The 26,407-nt window shown below is 33.3% G+C and overlaps 1 protein-coding gene across 1 annotated transcript in view; it reads left to right on the top strand.

The window, feature by feature from the left end:
* Positions 1-26,407, top strand: part of CD2AP (CD2 associated protein) — a 111,394-nt gene that overhangs the window by 71,420 nt on the left and 13,567 nt on the right. The window contains exons 6-13 of the mRNA XM_059938542.1: positions 5,532-5,719; positions 7,880-7,958; positions 8,352-8,446; positions 9,889-9,993; positions 11,424-11,460; positions 12,609-12,671; positions 20,334-20,499; positions 21,085-21,227. Coding sequence (XP_059794525.1) covers positions 5,532-5,719; positions 7,880-7,958; positions 8,352-8,446; positions 9,889-9,993; positions 11,424-11,460; positions 12,609-12,671; positions 20,334-20,499; positions 21,085-21,227 — 876 coding nt within the window. The remainder of the gene's footprint in view (positions 1-5,531; positions 5,720-7,879; positions 7,959-8,351; positions 8,447-9,888; positions 9,994-11,423; positions 11,461-12,608; positions 12,672-20,333; positions 20,500-21,084; positions 21,228-26,407) is intronic.

Raw genomic sequence — 26,407 nt, 5'->3', positions numbered from 1 at the left:
TTAAAAGACACATTAAACAAATGGACTTAATTGATATTTATAGGACATTCCATCCAAAAACAACAGAATACACTTTCTTCTCAAGTGCTCATGGAACATTCTCCAGCATAGATCATATCTTGGGTCACAAATTAAGCCTTGGTAAATTTAAGAAAATTGAAATCGTATCAAGTATCTTTTCCGACCACAATGCTATGAGACTAGATATCAATTACAGGAAAAAATCTGTAAAAAATACACATGGAGGCTAAACAATACACTACTAAATAACCAAGAGATCACTGAAGAAATCAAAGAAGAAATCAAAAAATACCTAGAAACAAATGACAATGAAAACACGACGACTCAAAACCTGTGGGATGCAGCAAAAGCAGTTCTAAGAGGGAAGTTTACAGCAATACAATCCTACCTCAAGAAACAAGAAACATCTCAAATAAATAACCTAACCTTACACCTAAAGCAATTAGAGAAAGAAGAACAAAAAAAAACCCCAAAGTTAGCAGAAGGAAAGAAATCATAAAGATCAGATCAGAAATAAATGAAAAAGAAATGAAGGAAACAGTAGCAAAGATCAATAAAACTAAAAGCTGGTTCTTTGAGAAGATAAACAAAATTGATAAACCATTAGCCAGACTCACCAAGAAAAAAAGCGAGAAGTCAAATCAATAGAATTAGAAATGAAAAAGGAGAAGTAACAACTGACACTGCAGAAATACAAAGGATAATGAGAGATTACTACAAGCAATTATATGCTAATAAAATGGACAACCTGGTATAAATGGACAAATTCTTAGAAAAGCACAACCTTCTGAGACTGAACCAGGAAGAAATAGAAAATATAAACAGACCAATCACAAGCACTGAAATTGAAACTGTGATTAAAAATCTTCCAACAAACCAAAGCCCAGGACACGATGGCTTCACAGGCGAATTCTATCAAACGTTTAGAGAAGAGCTAACACCTATCCTTCTCAAACTCTTCCAAAATATAGCAGAGGGAGGAACACTCCCAAACTCATTCTACGAGGCCACCATCACCCTGATACCAAAACCAGACAGAGATGTCACAAAAAAAGAAGACTACAGGCCAATATCTCTGATGAACATAGATGAAAAATCCTCAACAGAATACTAGCAAACAGAATCCAACAGCACATTAAAAGGATCATACACCATGATCAAGTTGGGTTTATCCCAGGAATGCAAGGATTCTTCAATATACATAAATCAATCAATGTGATACACCATATTAACAAATTGAAGGAGAAAAACCATATGATCATCTCAACAGATGCAGAAAAGCTTTTGACAAAATTCAACACTCATTTATGGTAAAAACCCTCCAGAAAGTAGGCATAGAGGGAACTTATCTCAACATAATAAAGGTCATTATGAGAAACCCACAGCCAACATCATTCTCAATGGTGAAAAACTGAAACCATTTCCACTAAGATCAGGAACAAGACAAGGTTGCCCACTCTCACCACTATTATTCATCATAGTTTTAGAAGTTTTAGCCGCAGCAATCAGAGAAGAAAAAGAAAGAAAAGGAATCCAAATTGGAAAAAAAGTAAAGCTGTCATTGTTTGCAGATGACATGATACTATACATAGAGAATCCTATCGATGCCACCAGAAAACTACTAGAGCTAATCAATGAATTTGGTAGAGTAGCAGGATACAAAATTAATGCACAGAAATCTCTTGCATTCCTATACACTAATGATGAAAAATCTGAAAGAGAAATTAAGGAAACACTCCCATTTACCATTGCAACAAAAAGAATAAAATACCTAGGAATAAACCTACCTAAGGAGACAAAAGACCTGTATGCAGAAAACTATAAGACACTGATGAAAGAAATTGAAGATGATAGAAACAGATGGAGAGATATACCTTGTTCTTGGATTGGAAGAATCAACATTGTAAAAATGACTATACTAACCAAAGCAATCTACAGATTCAATGCAATCCCTATCAAATTACCAATGGCATTTTTCACAGAACTAGAACAAAAATTTTCGCAATTTGTATGGATACACAAAAGACACCTAATAGCCAAAACAATCTTGAGAAAGAAAAACGGAACTGAAGGAATCAGGCTCCTGGACTTCAGACTATACCACAAAGCTACAGTAATCAAGACACAGAAACAGAAATATAGATCAGTGGAACAGGATAGAAAGCCCAGAGATAACCCCATGCACATATGGTCACCTTATTTTTGATAAAGGAGGCAAGAATATACAATGGAGAAAAGGCAGCCTCTTCAGTAAGTGGTGCTGGGAAAACTGGACAGCTACATGTAAAAGAATGAAATTACAACACTCCCTAACACCATACACAAAAATAAACTCAAAATGGATTAAAGACCTAAATGTACAGCCAGACACTATAAAACTCTTAGGGGAAAGCATAGGCAGAACACTCTATGACATAAATCACAGCAAGATCCTTTTTGACCCACCTCCTAGAGAAATGGAAATAAAAACAAAAATAAGCAAATGGGACCTAATGAAACTTAAAAGCTTTTGCACAGCAAAGGGCACCATAAAAAGACAAAAAAACCCCTCAGAATGGGAGAAAATATTTGCAAACAAAGCAACTGACAAAGGATTAATCTCCAAAATAAACAAGCAGCTCATGCAGCTCAATATCAAAAAAACAATACAATGCAAAAATGGGCAGAAGACCTAAATAGACATTTCTCTAAAGAAGATATACAGATTGCCAATAAACACATGGAAAGATGCTCAATATCACTAATCATAAGAGAAATGCAAATCAAAACTACAATGAGGCATCACCTCACAGTGGTCAGAATGGCCATCATCAAAAAATCTACAAACAGTAAATGTTGGAGAGGGTGTGGAGAAAAGGGAACCCTCTTGCACTGTTGGTGGGAATGTAAATTGATACAGCCACTATGGAGAACAGTAGGGAGGCTCCTTAAAAAACTAAAAATAGAACTACCGTATGACCCTGCAATCCCACTACTGGGCATATACGCTGAGAAAACCATAATTCAAAAGAGTCATGTACCACAATGTTCTTTGCAGCACTATTTACAGTAGCCAGCACATGGAAGCAACCTAAGTGCCTGTCGACAGATGAATGGATAAAAAATATGTGGTACATATATACAGTGGACTATTACTCAGCCATAAAAAGAAACGAAATTTAGTTATTTGTAGGGAGGTGGATGGACCTAGAGTCTGTCATATAGAGTGTAGTAAGTTCAGAAAGAGAAAAACAAATAACCGTATGCTAACATACATACGGAATCTTAAAAAAATAAATGGTTCTGATGAATCTAGGGGCAGGATAGGAATAAAGACACAGACGTAGTAGAGAATGAACTTGAGGACACAGGGAGGCAGAAGGGTAAGCTGTGACGAAGTGAGAGAGTAGCACTGACACATATACACTACCAAATGTAAAATAGATAGCTAGTGGGAAGCAGCTGCATGGCACAGGGAGATAAGCTCAGTGCTTTGGGACCACCTAGAGGGGTGGGATAAGGAGGATTTGAGGTTGGGGATATGGGGATATACGTATGCATATGGCTGATTCACTTTGTTATACAGCAGAAACTAACACAACACTGTAAAGCAATTATACTCCAATAATTTAAAAAAAAAAAAAAAAAAAAGAAAAAACTTCACACAAAGAAAATTCCCTACGTGGTTTCACTCGTGAATTCTGTCAAGCATTTTATCTTCCACAAATTCTTTCAGATTTCTTAGGTCTGTATGACTTTAGGAATTATAACACTTTATCTCATGAAGATAAACACAGACATCCTCAACAAAATATTAGCACATCAAATCTAGCAAAATATGTAAATGTTAATACATTATGACTAATGCGGTTTATTCTATGCATTCAATAGTTGATATAATCTAACATATGAAAAAGTTTAAAGGAGAAAAACCATATGGTCATCTCAGTAGATGCAGAAAGATTTTTACGTATTCAACACTTATGATAAAAACTCTTCATGATAGCAAGAGAAGGGAACTTTCTAAATTGGATAAAGTTCATCTATGAAGAACCAGCTAACGTTCTTAATGGTAGGTCAATAGTGATATACCTGTCTGATGGAATACCTATTAGTGATCAAAAGGAATGAAGTGTGGATGCATGGAGCACATCTTACACTTAGCAAAAGAAGGAGACACAGAAGACTTACGTGCTGTATGTTTAATTTACATGGAACTTTTGAAAAGGACATACCTATACTGACAGAATGAAGATCGGAAGTTTCTTGCAACTTGAGGGTAGGAAGAATTGACTGGGACCGTGTGTAAGTGTCGTCTTCAGGGTGACAGGGATATTCTGTATCTGGGTTATTGTGGTTACATGGTGCATACATTTGTCAAAAATTATTGTAATATCCATTTAAAATGGGTTCATTTTACTGTATGTAAGCTTTCTTTGAGTAAAATTTATTTAAAAATATATCACCAAAAATACATGTGGCTTGGGCTAACGTTGCAAGTGGTTAGGGTAGATCACTGTACTTGTTAGCATTACATTTCTTAAGTTCATAAAAGTTGTTTCTGTTAACTTCTTCTCAGATAGTTTCAAATGTGTGATTAGAGGCTTTTGTTGTCTGAGTCATTATGTTAAAATATTTAGGACTGGTTTTGGGGTCATCTGGAATTCAGTTCAAATGTTGGCTTTGTTACTACTTGTATGGCCTCGGGAAAGTTCTGAATAACTGCCCATTTTACTTATTTTGAAAATGAGGAATAATAGTGCTTAATGTTAAGCCTGTGGGTGATTATGTAAATTAGATATAATTCATGTATAGTGCTCAACAAATAGCTGGCACAGATTAAGCCCTGAATAAGTGGTAACTACCATTTTTATTATTACCCCTGTTGTTCTTAACCATTAAACTTCAACAGACTGCTTAATTAAATGAACTGAAATCATGTATTTTTCCCTACCCCTCAGCCCTCATTCTGAAATGTTTCTGGAATCTTCTTGGATGATTACTGTAGAACTTTTTTCTTAGATTATTAATTACTTCATCCCTGAGTTAAAATGACAGGCCTTGAACTGTGGACTTTTTAAAATAAAAACTTCCTAATATTTCCAGTTTTTATATTCAGAAAATCACCCTAATTTTGATCAGTTTGGGTCATGTAACTTTTTTAAATGATTAACTTTATCTCTTTAATGTTTCTGTCTTACATTATTTCATCTTTGTGCAAGAGCTGTAAATTTTGATATGCTCTTCTTAAGGACCTGGTATACCATGCTTTCCTGGATTTCCGATTAGCATTTTACTAATTAGGAATACCTAAAATTGTTTTAAACAACATTTTAAAAAAAATCAGTATAAAGTACATCTTATTCTTTGGGATATTTTAATACTCATTTTATTATATTTATACCATTTTATACCATATTATTTTATACCATTTTTTATTAGGAGGTATAGAATATAAATACTGTGGAAGGGGAATGTCAAGGTTTTTGTGATTTTAGGTGTCATTCTTTAAAAACAAATTTTCCTTTCAGAAACTGTTTTGACTGGGTCTACCTCACCTTTACCTTCTCCGGGAAATGGGAACGAAACTGCACCTGGATCAGTTACCCAGCCAAAGAAAATCCGAGGAGTTGGATTTGGAGATATATTTAAAGAAGGCTCTGTGAAACTTAGGACAAGAATGTCCAGTAGTGAAACAGAAGAGAAAAAACCAGAGAAGGTAGTAATGATGAGCTTTCCTTAGATTAACCCCATTCATTCTCTCATTAAGCTTTTTTTAAAAAAGTTAGTTTGCAACTGTGTTACCTTTTCTTTTTTGAGATTGCCAATAATAGATTATGAATGAGAAGACTGTGAGAAACTGTCTTCAAGTTTAAGTGACTTACTTTAATGTTTACGTTTGATTCTTATAAAATTGGATTTTTGGGGGTAAATTTAACACAAACTTTTCTTAGTGGAAACTTTAGAGTTTTTAGTTATCAGAGTGTAAAAATAGAAAAGGCAAGTTTTTGTTTTCCTTTTAAAGCTAAAATTATATGTTTTCTTTCAATTTGAAGTAGGCTTAAAATGGGCCATTTTAAAGGGAATTCTCAGTGAGATATTAAGTTAATTAGGCACTGCTTAACTTTACTCTGGGTTATCAGCAATGGTGAAATCTAATTGCTAGCCCTAGTTGTATGGAGGACTTCATTTTTTGTTAGCGTTTCACTGGCATTGTGAAGTAAATCAAAGTGAACGTACCATACTAATAAGAGATTTTAAAATAAACTGTTAAGTTTCTATTTTGTGGGGGAAATAGCTATAATCCTTAGAATATAGTCTTCCCTGGTGTTAACACCTTGGAGATTAGATTGAGTACTTCACATAGGTGGCTTGTCCCTTGACTTTTAAAGCATTGTTTCCCTTGTAGTGCTCATTTGTATGTCTTATTTAACTCTGTAAGATTTTAAAATATTTTAGTATTTACTTGCCTTTTTTAGTTACATTTCACTTAGAAGACGGTTTTGGTTGGTGAAATATATTCTGATGTTTTCTCCTAAAATGGTTAGTTTCAACATTTTTTTTTTCCTTTCCCAGCTTGTTACATATTTTCTCATGTAATAATAATTGGGTTCAGGAAAGAGAACTTGTACTTTCTGTCCTGCCCTCTCCTAGCTCTGTGACTGTCTGGCATTAAGATTATGGGCCTAATTAATTCTTGGTTTTAAAGGTAAAGATTAGAGTTCTTGTTGTTGGAATAGTGCTGTATAGTCATGTAATAGCTAGGAATGTCTAGAAGCAATGTCTGCATTATGAGGGACATTAAGCTAGATGATCTGGGGTCGCTTTCTAACTCTGAAGCTTATGATTATATTGAATAACTTTATTTGATTAATGATTACACTGGTTATCTTTCATTTGCCATTTTTAATGTCCACTAAAGAGTTGTTGTTAATGAGAGTAGTCTCAGGGTTACCGTATAGGATGACCTTGGAAGGCTTTCTTTGATCACTGATCTAGGAATTGATAAAGTAGGGAGCACATTTGCTATGTTTGTAAGACCAGATTGGAAGATATGATGGTTAAAATTAGGAGAAATTAAAGTGAGCATCGTAAAAGATAACTAGAACACACAATGATAGGTAAATTAGCAGTATGTTCAGATTTTTAACTAATGAAATCCAGGGTCAAATGTAGTGTTACTTCTGAGGACAGAACTCAAGGAAACACTAGTACAAGATGAAGGACTTACTGTAGTCAATTACAGTGGAAAATTGCCTCCTAGACTATATATTGTTACAAAGGGTTTCAACATTACCTAAATGTTTTCATTCTCATAGCAGCAGTAAGTATAAAGACTTTATTTTATACTCTGTCTCATTGTAAGGAAGTTTAATGCAGTTGTTTAAGAGCCCACCTTCTGGAGTCAGACTTTCTAGGTTCAAGTCTGAGCTCCACTACTAAATTATTTTTATTATGGGCAAATTACCTAACTGCCTCCTAACCCATGAAAGGAGTGGATGATAGTGCCTACTTTATGCAGATTGTTCTAAGGATTAAGTTACAATGTATGTTAAGTGCTTATTAGCTCAGAGATTGGTACATGGTAAATTTTCAAATGATATTTTTATTTATTTTAGAGGTTCTAAAATCACAGTATTATGGGTATCAGAGTATGTTTATTATCCTTAAGATAGGGAGTTTTAAAAACTAGACGTTCTGGGCTATCATTTAAGTAGCTTTTCAATTATTTATCTTTTTCATGGCAGTTTTCAGTCACATTACTAACCTGGCTATAAGTACCATTAGGGAGAGCTAGATAACTGTTAATGGAAATTTTGTTTAACATTATTAGCTTTGTTCTAACTTAAAATAATTGACACCATCCTTTCTATTCTAGCCCTTAATCACACAGTCACTAGGATCCAAAACTCAGAGTGTGGAGATAACAAAAACAGGCACTGAAAGTAAAACTAAAGGTAAGTGTTTGAATGAAATTTTCCTATTAGGAATGAAGCATGCTCAAATATATTATTAGATTTGTTGAAGACGTTTGTTACATTGTACTACTTCATTGGAGTGTTAAATCCTCCTAGATGTAAGCACCATGAGGTCAAGGATTTTTGTATGTTTTGTACACTGATGTATCTGATACAGTTAGAACTGTGCCTAGAATGTAGTAGGCATGTAGTAACTATTTGAATGAATGATTAATGAAATTGTTACTTAATTCAACATATAGTATTGGCCAAAATTATTGAAATCATCTCTAGAAGCTTCTAATGTACATTTCTTTAGACAAAATAGAGGCTTAAGTATTTGTTGAAAGAACCAATTTGTAGAAGCTTCATTATTTACATTTTTCATTTTAGCTAAAGAATATTGTAGAACGTTGTTTGCCTATGAAGGTACTAATGAAGATGAACTTACTTTTAAAGAAGGGGAGATAATACAGTTGATAAGTAAGGTAAGACTTTTCTCAGTTTTCAGTGAATCACTTAATTTATTCATAGAAATATTTTTCAGTAGTCTTGCATTCCCACTAGAATGTAAGTTCTAGAAGGGCTGTGACTTTGTCTTGTTTATTTCTGTGACCTGAGAACCTAGCACGTAGTAAGTGATCAGAAAGGTTTTTTAAGCAAATGTTTATTGTCTGTCTTTGTTATAATTGATGTATTGGAAATTATTTTTACCATCAAGTTGTGTTTTTTCTCTAACCACCCCCCCCCACCCCCCCAGGGTTCTGTTCCTATTTTACCTCATTGCATTTTTTGCCCCACCTAATGTTTGTTGTAGTGTTTGTAATATAAAAAGAAAAAGAAGAAAAATAGGGAAACAAATGTCCATCCATATGTAAATGGTTATGAAATGTCATACTATGGAAAATGATGCAGCTATTTCAAAGAATGAGGTAGTTTTATAACTTGGAATGAATTAAGGAAAAAGAAAACCCTACAGTATTGGGGTGTGGGCAGAGTCCTGTAATAACTGTAATAGAGAAATATTAAAGTATTTGTTTTTGCTATATCCCTTTAAATTAATTTTTGAAATTTCTCCCGTTGTTTCAGATTGACTTAACAGATTGTTTAGTGTATGTAATTAAAAGAAGTTTTTTCATTGAAGTATAATTGACTTACCACACTATGTTAGTTCCAAGTGTACAACATAGTGGTTTGATATTTCTATACATCTGTTATTTCTAGTTACCATCTGTCACCAGACAAAGTTATTGCAATATTATTGACTATGCTCCCAATGTTGTACATTTCATCCCTGTGACTCATTAACTTTGTAACTGGAAATTTGTACCTCTTAAGCTCCCTCACCTCATTTACTCATCCCTCCCAACCTCTTCCCCTCCCTCTCTTTTTTATCCTTGTAAACTGAATTTTTTAAAAAATTATTTTTTTGTTTATTTATTTATTTATTTATGGCTGCCCTGGGTCTTAGTTGTGGCACACAGGATCTTTGTTGCAGCTTGCAGGATCTTCATTGCGGCACGTGGGATCTTTAGTTGTGGCATGCAGGCTTCTTAGTTGCGACATGAGGATTTCTTAGTTGAGGCATGCAGACTCTTAGTTGCAGCATGCTTGCGGGATCTAGTTCCCTGACCAGGGATTGAACCCAGGCCCCCTGCATTGGGAGCGCGGAGTCTTACCGACTGAACCACTGGGGAAGTCCCCTGAATTTTTAAATTATTTGACTAATTAAGAAATTAAATTTAATTTTATAACTGCTGCTTGAAGTAATGTGTGGGCAATATATTTTTTTAGGAGGACCTCAAAGTCTGTTAGGTCTTTATGTTTCCTTGTAGAAACAATGGAATTCAGTATTTTCCTATTTTGTTGCTAAATTTTTTCTTATTTAGAGATAACCCCTATTATCTTTATTCTTCATTTTGCGGTTTAGGAGACTGGAGAAGCTGGCTGGTGGAAGGGTGAACTTAATGGTAAAGAAGGAGTATTTCCAGACAATTTTGCTGTTCAGATAAATGAACTGGATAAGGACTTTCCTGTAAGCTTTTCTTTTTCAGTGATGATAATAATTTTAAAAACCTTGTGCCAATATTTCTTAAAAAACAAGTTTTTTACATAGTAACTGAATAATTTTCTGAGGGGATTTCAGATTTATATAATCAGGTAAAAGTTATCTGAATTATTGTAAAACAAAACAGTGTATCAGTTCTGTGCTTTATTCCTGTTTTTCTTTCCCCCTAACTAAAAATTAACTTAGACTTTATTACTTTATTATAATTAGAAGAAAAAAGGCTGCCCATACTATTTAGACAAATTAGCACTTGACTGTACGAAAAATTATATTTTTATTTAATTTTGTTGAAAGTTTTTATTTTAAGGTACTATTGATTACTATTACTCTGTCACTGCATTTTTGGGAGAGTGAGAAAAAGGCTTTGCCTCCTTACAGGATTTAATGTATCTATCTCACATCTCACAGTGAATAAAGTGAGACTGAGTCATTCATCAGTGATCTTTTGCTTTTCTACAGCTTGATCACCTATGGAGGGATGAATCTAATTGAGTTTTTAAATTAGAGGGAAAGAGTTTTACAGAGAACAGACACACCCCAGCAAGACAGTCTACTGTATTTGATTTAAGTCAATGCAGAAATCTCTAACCTTTGCAGTCTTTCATTTAAAGTAAATTACAAGAGGATAATGTATGAAGGCTTACAGTGTCTGAGATTCTTCCTTTGCTAGATTTCATTCAGTATTAATTCAACAGCCTTCGGGTTTGCTTTATTTTTATACTCTTGTTAATGAACACATTTTCTTTTTTTGGCTTTTATTAGGTGTTTATGCAATATTGATTATCAGTTATTTTTTAATTTGGAAAAACCAAATTCACATACTTAGAAATGTCTCAAGTTTTTTAAGGCAAAAATGAGTGCATGTTTATAAACCCAAGAGAATTTTAATAAACTGAAAAACAGACCTTTGCCTTTAATCTTCTTTTTTAGAGTTCTGAATGAATAACCAAGAGTGAAAACTAGATATATTTATTAGCTACTCCTATTCTTTTTAAACACAGTCTCTTTCTCTCTCCCTTTCCCTGCCACCCCTCCTTCCCCCACAAAAAAAAATTAGCTGTTAAAGAGTGGTAAAATGGTGCATAGGAATCTTAAAATAGGGGAGGCAGGAGAGAATACTTTTGCTCATCATTAAGATTTTTTTAAATTTATCTAACTCAGTGATATTTTTGAAATATTTGAATTTTGATCAAAGAGGCATTTGTTCTAATAGAATATATTTTTCATCTGTGACCTTTTGTGGAGTTGTTTGAATCTTATGATTTTATAATTTTTGACAGGGATGGGATGAGGAGAGATGTTTATGTAACTTAGATCATTTATGATCAGAGTTTACTTTAACTATAAATATTTAATATGTAAGTGTTTTATTGTTTTCACAATTATTATTTTAATAGAAACCAAAGAAACCACCACCACCTGCGAAGGGTCCAGGTAAGTACGAAACAGATTATTCAGATGGCTATTTTTCATATTTTTAAGTTCTAAAATGGTGAAATTGCATCTCCTCTAAATCATTTATTTTCTTTTAGCAAAAATTAAATATTATGGTGCTATATATAATTTTTTAAAATATATAAAAATTGAATGTTCACGTGTATTAATATCTGTCAGTATTTTTTTTAAAGTACAAACTGTATAAAATAGGAATCTTGAAAATAATTTGGATATTTTTGTTATATGGCATTTTGAGTTAAGAAAATTGACTAAGCTTAAATCTATAGAAAACAATATATTAAAAAAGAAGACAATATATTTACCTAGTTAATAAGTTATTCTACCTTTTCAGATGCAATCCAGTTTTTAATGCCGCAAACAAATACTGATTTTTTATATACTCTTCCTTCAGAGAGTGTGATAAGGCTTAAGCAAACTAGAAGAGTTTAGTTTTTCCTTTTTAAACAGTGGAATAAATGATGGAGTACCTAGAAGAGTTTTCCAGAGTTAGAGTTTTGTAATCTGACTCTATTTCTATAAGTTCTAGCCCTTAATTTCTGATTTTTAAATGTGCTGTCCAATTTTTTTTTCTTTGAAAGATTTGCTCTTTTTTTGAATAATGCAAGTCCTTCCCTCCTCCATAGTTTCAGCTTTGTGTTTGCTAACCTTATCTGAGAGCAAGGATAAGTTAAAAGTAATTTTTATGGAAGTTGGTATTGGAGCCTTTTTAGCCACTAGTCATACTGGGCTCTTAAAATTAATTAAAATTAAATAAAATAAAAAAGTTAATTCTGTAGTTGCAGTAGCAGCATTTCAAGTCTCAATGGACAGTATTGAACCACACAAAAACAGAATATTTCCATCATCCCAGAAAGTTCGACTGGACAGCGGTATTGTAGAGGACGTGAACTCCTTCATTGATAAGGAAGGAACTGAGACCACAGAGCTATCACTTACTCAAGGTGATCATGGCAGGTGCAGGATTATATATTGAGCTCAGTGATTCTGGTATATTGTTCATTCTTTTAAACCATATTTTCATCTGATGTTATTTTTTAAACCTTTGCTTTTTAGGAGTATAATTATCTTTGTGCTCTAAAACTTTTTTTTTTTTTTTTAATGTATTAACTTTTTTTTCCCCTCAGCTCCAAAGCCTGAGCTGACAGGTGCAGAGAAGAAGTATTTTCCTACAAAGCCTGAAGAAAAAGGTGAGGCAAATTCTTCTACTTTCAGAAAAATAATTCCTTTCATTGTCAGTATAAAGAAAAACATAGCTCCACACTGAGTCATTCACACTGACTTTTAACAAGTGTTCATTATTTACTATGTAATGCTTGGGGATTTCGAAGAGGGAGTTTGTCAAGATCAATAGGAAATTAAGATTTTTACTCAAACTGATACCAGTTTAGATTCATGAAAAAGTTACACCATCACCTCAGTAAGGATGTAGTATTTAATGTTATTTCAAATAATGTGTAAGAAAACTAAGCATTAAACAGTTATACTCTTATTATTTTCATAGTGTCCCAGTTGAAATACATTTAAAATTTTTTTCTTAGGTATAAGAGTGAGTTCTTACTTAAAACATGTAAGTGATTTATTATGTATTATTTAATTTTCACTGCATATATTTGTCATATAAACTTGGAAAGGTATTCCAACATACCATATGTATTTTGTTTAAAAACATTACTTGTTATTGTTAACACCTCTTTGTACACAAAGATCTGCAGTGGCTGTATCTAGTAGATTAGGTTATATACTCTTGCCAAAACTTGAATACTGTTGCAGAATACTTTTGTTTCTACTGCCTGTGTTGTTTCTACTTCCTATCCTTGTCTCTTGCTTAAAGTGTTACTGTATTCTCTTAACTGATTTCTCTCATTTTAGTTCCTTGTCTGGCTTCTATTTCAGATTCATTTTTTAAAAACTGTTTTTCAGAAGTTTCAAATTCACAGCAAAACTGAGCAGAAAGTACAGAGTTCCCGTATTCTCGCTGCCCCCACACATGCACAGCCTCCCCCACCATCAGCATCCTGCACGATAGTGGTGCACTTGTTACAGTCAGCGCACCTCCATTGACACATCATTACCATTCAGAGTCCATAGTGTACATTAGGGGTCACTTCTGGGGTTGTACATTTCATGAATTTGGACAAATGTATAATTGTAATATCATACAGAAGAGTCTCATCTCTTTAAAATTCCTCTGTGTTCTGTGCTTTCATCCCTCTCTTCCCCCAACCCCTGACAGCCACTGATCTTTTTATTTTCTCCATAGTTTTGCTTTTTCAGAATGTCATAGAGTTGGAGTCATACACTATGTAGCTTTTTCACATTGTCTTCTTTCACTTTGTAATACGCATTTAAGGTTTATCCATGTATTTTCATGGCTTAATAGCTCATTTCTTTTCAGTGTTGATTAATATTCCAGTGTCCGGGTGTATCACAGTTTATCCATTCACTTACTGAAGGACATCTTGGTTGCTTTCAGGCTTTGGCAGTTATGAATAATGCTGCTATAAACCTTGCATACTTTTTGTGTGTACATAAGTTTTCAGTTCACTTGGGTAAATACCAAGGAATGTAATTGCTTGTTCATATGGTAAGAGTGTGTTTAGTTTTGTGAGAAATTGCTAAATTGTCTTCCAAAGTGTCTGCGCCATTTTGCATTCCCACCAGCAATGAATGAGAGTTCCTGTTGCTCCACGTCCTGGTCAGCATTTGGTGTTGTTAGGAACTGATCCCAAATTATTCAGTACATTTTTGGTATCATCTTCTACTCTTTTCATTCACTAAATGTAGCAACCACACTCTTGACTCTGAATATCATAAACCTTCATAGCTTTATCTCTTTCTCATGATCTGTGCTCAGCATGGAAAGTTTTTATATCCCCAACTCCCCTTGTTTTTGCATTTGAGATTTTTAAATTTAGATGCAAAAACAATTTATATTTAATAAAGGTATTTTTTAATCTCAGATTAGTCCTTTGTGATATAGCTGTTGTTAGGTCCAAGTCTTGGATCAGTTTATTTTGGTACTTGGTTATAATATCTCCTACATGAAAAACTCATCATATAAACATACATAGAACCAAATGTAAGAAGTATGTTACTGGCTTTATTATCTTCATTATGATATTTCTTTTATAGTCCCCTTCATCAAGTAGGTAAGGGTTTTGTTAAAATTAAGAATATGACTTCTTATATTCCCTGAAATCAGTCAGTTGATCTTATAAATAAAATGGAAGGTAATGCATTTGTATTACATTTATTTGCTCAAAATCCTGGCCATGATGAAGTGTCAGGGACTGAATTTGTCCCCCTGAGTTAGACAGCTAGAAAACTGGACAAAATACATACAACAGTGGTTTTAGACATCGGACAACAGGTAGCATAGGACTGTTATCACTGAAACCAAAGAGGCAAACCCTAAAATTACCCCTAGCTTATTGTCTAGAAGCAGTTTTCAGGCAGCAGAGAGGAGAAAGCCAAACAGAGCCCAGTATTCATAGAGAGTTGAGGTAATAGGAGTTTAGGGAGGCTGAGGCAGCTATAGTTTGTGGGACAGAGTGCCAGAATGGAAGGAACTGCATAGAGTACTGAGAGAGCTCTACAGGGCTTACCATGAGGCTTTGGCCGAGTACTGAATTACATACATGTGAAAGGAAAATTTCCATAGCTGGAGAAATAACTACTGGAAGACATTTGATGAAACAGTTTCTGGAACTCACAAATAGTTCATGTTCCCATGAGCCACAAGACCTCATAAGGCATTGAAGTCCATAAAAGGGTATATCAGCTTAGACTAAAGGCCTACCTTGGAAACAGATCAATCTAATTCCAGAATGTTTTACATTATAATATAACAAAATCTAGCACCCAAGAGGATAGAATTCACAATGCCCAATATTTGATCAAAAATTATCAGACATGGAAAGAAGCAAGAAAATAGCAACCAAAAGAGAAGTCAGTCAATTTAAACAGACCCAGAAATATCAAGAGATGATGGAAATAGCAGCAAGAACATTAAAATAGCTATTATAAATGTAGCCCATGTGTTCAGTAAAGTAGAAGAAAACACAAACATGATGGTGAGAGAAATGGAAAATATAAAGAAGACCCAAATTGAAATTTTGCAGACAAAGAATACAGCATCTGAAATGAAAGACACTGGATGGAATTACCAGCAGTTTGGAGACTATAGAAGGAAATATTAGTGAACTGGAAGACATAGCAGTAGAAGCTATCTAAAATATACAGAAAAAAGACTAGAAGAAAATGAACAACGCATCAGTGACCTCAGTGACAATATCAAGCAGTTTTGCTTATGTGTAAATGGAGTCCCTGAGGAAATGAAGAGAGGGGACAGAAAAAAATATGTGAAGAAATAATGGTTGAAAAATCTTTAGGTTTGGTGCAAATTTTAAGCCCACAGATCCAAGGAGCTCAGTGAACTCCAAGTAGAAAAAGCGTAAAGGAAATCACCTTAAGGCACATCATCATAAATTCTATGAAAAGCAGTGATAAAGAGAAAAACATAAAGTCTGCAAGAAAATAATTGTCAACCTTGAATTCTCTACCTGGCAAAAATACTTTTCAGGCAATGGAGGCAAAACTAAAACTTTCAGATAAAATCTGAGAGAATTCTTTGCTAGTAGACCTGTATGTACTACACAGGGAATGTTAACAGAGGTTCTTTTTGGCAGAAGGAAAATGATGCTGTATTGGCATTTGGATGTACACAAAGTAATGAAGAATGCCAGAAGTGATAAATATGTGAGTAAATAGAAAAGACCTTTTTCCCCTTATTTCTAAATCTTAACACCACCACCAAAACTCTTCACTGGAAAGATTTTAAAACTTACTATAAAGTGTTGATTTCGAAGTTTAGGTGTGCAAATGTAAGCATTTTTTAAATAAGAGAAACAAGACAAATATAACAAGGGGAACAATTCTTAATATTGTCAAAATGTTCTCATTAACCTGACATGGCTGTAGTAGATCTGGTGCAAGAAATAAGAAAAGTTTCAGGCATTGCCTATTAACGGGCATTGGGGGAGAGAGCCACTGTCAGTTCAGAGGGTCTGAATATTATTGACATAGATTAAATTATTTCTTTAAAAATAAACATCAGTTTATCTCTCTCTTGTTCCAGAGTCAACAGAGAGAGCTTTTTCAAACCATGGCTAGGGCCACTTTGAGGAGCCTTAATTAAGCCTTCTTACAGGAGAAACGGTGTATGCCACCAGTGTGTGCGTTCATTACTTTTATCTCTCTTTTGATCTCAGTTTCACAGAGTATGTCCTTTGAAATGCCCTGCCATATTGAGGAGGATTAAAAAAGAGCTAGTAGAAAACATGAAACGAATCACCCTATTGCCCTTGATTCTTAGGTGACACCCCATTATTTCATGGGATACTTTCCCAAATCATAAGAATGGAGTGTAAATCCTCACTGTCTACTCCCTGCCCAAGCCACCACATGGGTTTTCTCAAATCTGCTTAGCAGAGGTACCTCGAGTGCTTGCCATGCATGTTGCCCCTCAGGAGAGTAATGATAGCAACAGTTTGGAGCACAAGTTTTTCTCCTGCTTTTGGGGAAGACTTTCTTGGACATACCTTTCAGTAGCTTGCTTCATTCTTATCAATGTATGAAAAAGTTATTCAGATTCATTACTCAGCAAGGGAATATAATTTTAAACCAAAGGAAGATTCTCACCAAAATGGGTGAAATTTTTAAAAAGACTAACAATACTAAATGTTGGTGAGGATACAGATTCTCAGAACTCTTATACACTGTAGGTGGGAATGTAAACTGTTATATCTACTCTTGAGAACTAAAGTTGAATAAATCTATATACCCTGTTACCCACTTTTACTCCTAATTATATACTCACAAGAAATGTGTGCTCCAAATGTACACCAAATGACTCAAATAAGAAAGTTTATCACAGCATTATTTACACTGACCATCAGTTGGAAACAACAGAAACGTCCATCAGTAGTTGAATGGATACAAAAATTGAGGTATATTTATATGCCAGGATACTATATATATAGCATAGCAACAAATGAATGAGATAGAGTTTCACACAGCAGCATATTATGATTTCAGTGGTGTAAAATTAAAATATTCAAAAGTGATCTATGGTGTTAGAAGATAACTTTGGATGGGAGCATTGAGGTAGTGATTGGGAAGAGGCATGAGGGGAAGGAACTTAATGTGGCTAAGGTAATCTGAATATCTGAAGTATGAAAAGGGTCCAGTATCTGGAATATATAAAGAACTATTATAGCTCACCAACAGAAAGATGAACAGTCCAATCAAAAAATGTGCAAAGAACTGAAATAGAATTTTTCTAAGTGAGATATACAAATGACTAACAAGCATATGGCAAGATGTTCATCATTAGTCATTAGAAATGCAAACCAGGACAACATTGAGCTTCCACTTCACACCCACTAGGATGTCTGTAATAATAATAAAAACTGAAAATAACAAGTATTGGCAAAGATGTGGAGAAATTGGACCCCTCGTGGCCCTGGTAGAGGAGGGAATGGGGAGTAGCTGATTAATGGGAACAGAATTTTCTCTCGGGGTCATGAAAGGGTTTTGGAACTAGATAGAGGTGGTGGTTGCATAACATTGTGAATGTACTAAATGGCACTGAGTTGTTCACTTTAAAATGGTTAATTTTATGTTAGGTAAATGTAACCTCAATAAAAATAAATAAATCTAGTACTCAAACACATTGCCATCATATATTAGTTATATAATAAATAAACATATAGTAGTAGTTGGTTTAGTTATGGATATACCTGGAATGGTGAATCTTATTTTTGTCACCTTTGATTTCCAGCAATATTGAATGTGTTCTTTTGTTTTAGACTAACCTTTAGGAATTGAATTGATTTCAAGCTGTTATTTATTGATTTATTTGGCTGCGACTCACAATATGCCAGATCTTAGTTCCCAGACCAGGGATCGAACCCTTGCCCTCTGCAGTGGAAAACAGAGTCCTAACCATTGGCCCACCAGGGAATTCCACAAGCTGTTATTTACATATGTGTTAAAAGAAGTTATTCATTTAATCAGTGAACTTCTATTTAATTTATCATTTAACATTTTCCCTGATGTTTTATCTAAAATATCTTTCTTTTAATATTTTCTAAAAATAAGTTTGGCTGACTGTTATAACTCTGATAATGATGGCTCTATCAGCTATAGTTAGAATTGGGGAGTTGGCTTTCACTTCTGGTGGTGTAATTACATGATGTGCTTGTACACCTTGAAGCCATATAGAGATGGATTTTTGTACCAAATGATGACGAGGGTTTAAACGACTAAGGTATATTTTCAAACGATCCAAGGAAGCTATACATAAATGATAAAACTGAAACAGCAGCATTTTGTATTTTCATTGTTGTTAGATGAAATCAGATATTTTTAACAAGGGGTTTACCCCTGGCCTTCAGTGGGGTTTTTTTTGTTGTTGTTGTTGTTTTAAATTTGGCCTTTATCAGTTTTGACTGCTGTTTGGTTTTTGCCAACTACTTTCTTTTTTTAAAATTTATTTTATTTATTTATTTATTTGGCTGCCGTTGGGTCTTCGTTGGCTGCGTGCGGGCTTTCTCTAGTTGCAGCAAGCAGGGGCTACTCTTTGTTGCGATGCTCAGGCTTCTCACTGTGGTGGCTTCTCTTGTTGTGGAGCACGGGCTCTAGACTCGTGGGCTTCATTAGTTGCAGCACGCAAGCTCAGTAGTTGTGGCTCACGGGCTCTAGAGCCCAGGCTCAGTAGTTGTGGCGCATGGGCTTAGTTGCTCCGTGGCATGTGAGATCTTCCCAGACCAGGGCTCGAACCCGTGTCCCCTGCATTGGCAGGCGGATTCTTAACCACTGTGCCACCAGGGAAGCCCCCGGCCTTCAGTGTTTGTTCAAGATTCATAATTACTGGTTTCTGATTGATAAGAAATCTCATGAAATTGTGTGTGGTCCTGTGATAGACATTCTTTTCAAAGACCTAGTAAATCTTGAAAAGTACTCAGTATTGCTCTTGGGAGCTTTCTTATTTTTGCATATATGCCTTATAATATATTTATGCTGACTGCTGTATCATGAATATCTCATATGTGTGCACACGTGTCAAATTTAATACCCATTCTTAGTACCTGAAAGATCAGGAACTAAGTATGTCATTATGTATAGAACTATGCCTTTTTGGTGATAAAATTGTTTCTATTAACATGGCATGACATTGTCCTTAATGTTTTTTTCCCAGCATATTTTCTTATCTATTTCATAGAATTATTAAATGAAATGATACTAATAAAATTCCTAATACAATGATAAGAGTTATAAATATAAGCCTGTACTTTTCTCATCTGTGACTAATCAATCTAGCCTCAGTTTCTCTTAAAATTTTTTTTTGTCATCATGATTAAATATGTACATTAAATGGCACTAGAGTTCCCACTCATTTTTAGTTCTCTATACTTCAGTTTCAGAAAGTAATCTAGATATAAGTCTAGATAATATTGTTCTCTGCTTAGAGTAAAATCATACATGATTATATTTGAGTAGAATACCAGCCCTAAAAGCAAAGGGTGGTGGGAAGACAGTAAGAAGCAGGCATTATTTGTTGATCAGAAGCTTATTAGTGGTCCTCCTTCCCACCAAAGTAGAGTTTTTTTTAAAGGATAGTTAGGATTATTAAGTTATAATTTTAAAACAGGTAAAACAGTGCACACATACACGAATAGTGTCTCTTTCTGTTTCACACCTTTCCAGCCTGACATTAGCTTTAAGAAATAGGAAAACCTAAATAGTTCTGGTTGTTAGTAACCTACTGAATATTTTTAAATAATCAGATGAGAAGTCAGTGCCGGAACAGAAGCCTTGTAAACCAGCTGCCCCACAAGTCCCACCCAAGAAGCCTGCTCCGCCCGCCAAAGCCAATAATTTACTGAGATCTCCTGGAACAGTGTACCCAAAGCGACCTGAAAAACCGGTTCCTCCGCCACCTCCTGCAGCCAAGTAAGTGTTATCTAATTTGGAGTTAGCTTATTGATTTACCTGCCTTTGACATAATTGGCTCTACTGCCTTTCTAAATGTTAAAGTAATTTTTAAAGTATTTGCTTTTCATATTTTTTGTAGAGACTGTAATCTGTGTTAAATGTTAATCTTATATTCATACTAGGTGAATATACTCATGTTGAGCTGTTTTACATTTCTCATTTTATTATGATTGGTCTTAGGGTAGAGGTTTATGTTTATGGAAATAATTTTATAGACAAGAAAGAAAATCAGCATTATGGTATAACGTCTTTAGTGTCATTATTACTTTTTTAAAAAAATTATTTATTCATTTGGCCGTGCCAGGTCTTAGTTGCGGCATGTGGGATCTTTTAGTGGCGGCATGCGGGCTCTTAGTTGCAGCATGCGGGATCTAGTTCCCTGACCAGGGATCGAACCCGGGCCCCCTGCATTGGGAGTGTGGAGTCTTAACCACTGGACCACCAGGGAAGTCCCTCTTTAGTGTCATTAAATCACAGTGTTAAAAGATGGTCATGCTTTACATACAAATGATTTTTGCATGTGTCTGATTTTTCTCATTTTAGGATTAATGGAGACGTTTCTACCATTTTATCAAAATTTGAAACTGAGCCAGTATCAAAACCAAAGCTAGATTCTGAACAGTTACCACTTAGACCAAAATCAGTAGACCTAGATACATTTACAGTTAGAAGCCCTAAAGAAACAGGTAAGTTAACATGTGGAAAGGTGGTGCATAAAAAGAAGTTGCAAATGTAGTTTTCAGAAACTATTTAAAATAAGAAATTTGTGTATGTAATTTGTGTGTGGATAGATAACAGTGGAAATTTATTAAACATTTTAAAAATCTCTGAAGTCAAAATAGAAAAATGAAACTGAAAGAATATAAATGGGCAAGGTATTTATGGTTCACATAAGCTTTCTCACTGGTCAGAAAACTGAGATGGATATTAAAAGATCACTCATTTATCATTCTATCCCTTTATAATGGAATGACCATACCATCTAACTTAAGCAGATGTGAGTGACATAGACTTCCAGTGCCCACACTAGATTATATTTAAGAAGACTATTTTTATTTTTCCACTTAAATCTCAAGATACTTTTGTTTCCAATTCTGGAAAATAGGCTTTCTTAAGTCTCTCTCTCTCACCCTCTCTCTCTCTATATATATATATATATCTATCTATCTCAGCAGGCTTTACTTCTTTAGCTAAATATTATTCCTTAAGTTTTAGGACTGATTTTTCAGCCCATTAATCATCTTTGTCTCCTGGTTTTTTATACTTCTCAGTTGTAAAATGGAATACTTGAAACAGAAAAGTCTTTTTTTTTTTTTGCTTCAGAGAAGTCTTGATACAAGGTCTCACTGTTAAAGGCACTGCACCATCATTACTTTGTGGTAATGGTTACTTTATAGCACTTTGCATTCGTTTTTAGTTTTTTAACATTTTAAAAGCATTTTCTCATATATATTCTTATTTTATCTTAACACTGACTCTAAGAGGTAGATGCCATTTTCCCCTATTTTGCATCTAAATGAAGTAAGCTAAGGACACAGCAAGTGTTCAAGATCATGTAAACCAGAAGAGAACTCTTTAAATCCCCTTTATATAAAGTTCTCTGTGATTTTCTTTAAAAAAAATTAATGTCAACGTATTTTTTAGCTTCAAGTTAACATTTCTTTACATTTAAACTTGAAGGCCAGTTACACTAAGATTTTTTTTGTCACTCTATTGTAAAATGCGCTACCTATTACCTTTCAAATTTTTTAGGTGATTTTATTTTTCTTCATTCTCTTTAGTTTGTCAGTACAAAAGCTCTAACCTAAGCATAGTCTCCTTCAGATTTTTAATTGGAATGTCTTATAGATCTTTCATCATGTATTTGGAGCCTACCTGATCTGGATGAAACCATATTCATCAATAATTTCTGGAAATTGAGACATTGATTGTATTTTAGAGACAGTCACTCAAATATATTCAGTATGTTTTTGGTGAAAATTGTTCTAATTTTCTGTTAGTTAAATAAAAAACAAAAAAAACTTCGTGTTTTTTAAAGATATCCTTTAATTTTTTTAAAATTGAGGTTAGTGGTAAAAAATGCAATTCTATTAGTTCTTACTGTTTTCTGTTAATTTAAAATGTAGCTAGAAATGTGTTTTCAAAAGTAATAGAGAAAAAAAATTTAAGCACACACTTTTAACTCTGGATATCAAAAATCTGTAGGTATTATCTTTTGAATTTCCACAATTTTCTGCAATCTTTCTTTATCAGAAGTCTAAAATTTTGATGAGTCTCTTTGGGAGCTGAAAGAGTAATATTTAGAGCTTATTATTTTTTTTCTGTGTTTTTTGTTACTTTGTATCATTCTTCAACATTTGCTTTATTTAGTTTTCTCAAAGTCGTGGAAATTACCAAAAAAATTTAAGTCAGTTAAAACAAATTTTCACTTTTTTTCCAAGCTTTATCTATATGTGATTACCAGCAAGCTTTATTTCCTTTGGTACATTTCTAAATACCATGTAACAATGTCAGGCTATTGGTGGTTGAAAAGTTCTATTTTTTCCTTTGTTTTTTAGTCCCATTTCTTGTCTTATATCCATAGCTATTATTTATTCTTCATTAAAAATGAGAGGCTTTGTGGAACAGAGTTTGAAAATTTCTAACTTCTAGTTTGCTTTTTTGTTGAAATAAATAAGGAAGTAATTTAGAGGTGCCAAGACACATATACGGTCAAAAAACTAACAGCTGACTTGCAAGCTGCAGTCTTTATATCTTCCACTATCACACTGCCTTTGGTGTACTGCACTTACACCCTATAAAGTTCAGAAAATATAAATTTTGGAAATTGAGTTCATATTAAGTAGCAAATATTTACTGAGCAGCTGTGTATTTGCAGTAGTGTTTTGGGCACAAATAGTATGCTAAGATAAAAGGCATAACTGCTGACAGCAAGTAGCTTATGTCTCCAACCTCAACTCAGACTATTCCTTATTTCCTTTTTTTAAAATTAGAATATCATGTCCTTAGTACTTGTAGTATAAAAGTGTTTTACCTCTTCTTTGAGTTGTTGGCACCTTATAAAAAAAACTGTGTTCTGTATTAGATACAGCCTCAAATTTGGCATTAGATTGAGGCATGTTTTAATTTACATAAATGGCTCAGTTTGAGGTTTTAAATTTTTTAAATGACATGAAACTAGCCCTTTAACGTAAGTTTCAGAAAGTTTAAAACATACATGAAAATCTCCTTAGAGTTTAATTATTTTGTAAAAGAATAATTTGAGGCAAAATGATATAGTAGAATCTGCTGTTAAAAAAAATGTGAGTTTTAAATTATTGGCTAGTTGGTCATTGGCATGTTTCTTCTCTTATTTTCTCACTTAACTAACAATTGAATGATCCATTATATCTATGATACCTATTAGAAAACCTGACATGGAAGTTGTTATAAAATGTAATTTCCCTTCTTCTTCCCCTCCTCCACTGTTAATCACTTCTTATTCTGTTTCTGCTCTTATCTATTAAGGATGTAAATTCCTTTTGTTACTTTCTGATATGGCTGTATACAAACCCATATATAAACATATATATTCATGTATATAAATACAGTCTTTTTGTTCATATAAGAAAAACATTCCTAGAATACTCAATTTGTTTCATTTTTTTTAAAGATTTTTCATAAATATTCTCATATATGATACAAGATAGTACTACAAATTGCAGAGCTATCAGACCATGTTTAAATTTTTTTCTCTTTTTCCAACACTTCATCAAAAATTGGTTTAGGATAGTCTCATTGCTACTACAGGTTAATTGTAAAGTTCACATAGTCTAAGTATTTCTAAAATAGTAAATTTTCCAGGTAGTAAAATTGGTTTACAGTTAGTTTTAAACTACAAGATAGAAAACTTAGTGGAAACATAGCTATTTCGTTAAGAAAGCACAGTTGATGAAGTATTCTTAGAGTGTAGTATTTTATCCTTTTTCATTATCTTTTGTGATAAATTCTTCTTGGATTAAAGGAAATTTTAGAGATACATACATTATTTGATCTGAAAACCTTCATTGTTAAATAGGGCAACATTCTTTCTCTTCAGTTCTATTTAATAATTGATCTATTTTGTTTGAATTAATTTCCCAATATTTATTCATTTATTTCTTCCAGAAAGAATTTATGGTGAGATTTTTTGAATACAGTGTTTACCTGTTGAGTGGTAGACACTATAAAAAGCGAGCCTGTATCTAAACTAGTATTAAAACAAAACAAAACACCATACCCCAAAATGTAGAATTTACCTGGGAAATAAGAGCAGTAATTAAAATTTTTATTTTCTAATAATAATTTCCTTGATAATATCATTATAGAGAGTATCACTTAAGGCACTACTGTATTTTTATAGTGGGATATTTAAAAATAATATTTGGCATATTTTTTTCCTATTATACCATACCAGAATTAAAATTGCCTCTTTTATTGTAACTACTATCATGTGCTGAGGACCAAAACTTTGACTAAAAGGTGGTTTAATTTCAGTTATAACTATATCAATGAGTTGTTAATATGTTGATTTATTACTCTGACCTCTAATTTTAGTACTAAAACATTCTTTTAAAAGTTGTCTTGGTGTTCAGTGAGTAATTTAAAAAAGACTTCTTTCTAGTTTAATGTATATTGAAATTAATACTAATCATAGTTTTTCCTTTTGAAAGACAAAAGAATAAATCTAAAATCTAATACACATCTTAATGTAAGTTTAGATAAACTGCAATATCTGCTAAACAATAAAATGGTTCTATTCATTCTACAACTGTTCCTTTTTCCTGCTTTGTAAAATAATTTTTTTGGTTTAGTCTTTTTTCTAGACATTCCTATCCTTGACTTTTCTTTCCAGATTTTGTTTCCTAGCCTGTTTGCCATGTTTCCCTTCTTACGTGTCAGGAAATTATCCTACCTTTCTCCATTTTGGTAAGATGACAATTTATAAAAGAAAAATAATATAGTCAATATGAATAGGTGGTGCACATTGATTTTTCTTTGTAATTTTACTAAAGTGTACGTGTTTGTCTGTCTATTCTAACCCTTTTGGTTTTCCATTTTAAAATAAAATGAAATTCGTATTGGAAATTTTTTCTTGATAGTTTAAAATATTCTTTTGATAAAAGTTTTTTTTAGTTGACAACCATAAAAGTCAGTTTTTTTCTCCCAAAATTTTATATTTATTTTGATATTTTAAAATTCCATGTCTTAGGCTGTGTAGACATGTAAATGGCTGGCAGAGTGACAATGTGATGGCAAGACTTAAGTAATTGTCATGCCTTTTATGCCATGTGTAAAATATAAATCCACTGATACCACTCTTAGGTAAATTTAAAAGCATTCAAGTATATCATGAGTCAGAAATGTGCACTATTTCATTTTACTAACCTAATGACTTAAATGGAGGACCTGAGAGAGTTTTAGAATAGTAAAATTACTTGTCTTGGTGTTGTGGCCCAAAACTGGACATATAGAAGACATTTTTACATGAGCATGGTGTATAATTTTGTAAATCTTCCTTTTATTTACCCTTTTAATTTATCTTTATCTCCTCCTTTGTTTGTTTCTTTTTCTTTTTAAAAGTTGCTTAAATATGCATTTGAAAATAATCTCCACAGGCCAAAATGGATTGTACTTTTCAAGGTTTTTTTTGTAGGTTGTCAATACATATTTATCGATGTAAAAACAATTTTTAACCCTTCAAACTACAGCATATTTTTAACATCTTTTAAAATATTGTTTTCTTTGTTTATGAAATTAACAAATGAGATATTTAAATATATGTTTAAGCTCAAGGTCTTTCACATTATATAATCATTCTCCATTAAAGCCACTGTGTTTCTTATTG

Source organism: Balaenoptera ricei, chromosome 11, assembly GCF_028023285.1.
Source record: "Balaenoptera ricei isolate mBalRic1 chromosome 11, mBalRic1.hap2, whole genome shotgun sequence".
Classification (NCBI taxonomy): domain Eukaryota; kingdom Metazoa; phylum Chordata; class Mammalia; order Artiodactyla; family Balaenopteridae; genus Balaenoptera; species Balaenoptera ricei.
This window is presented reverse-complemented; position numbering and strand designations above follow the sequence as displayed.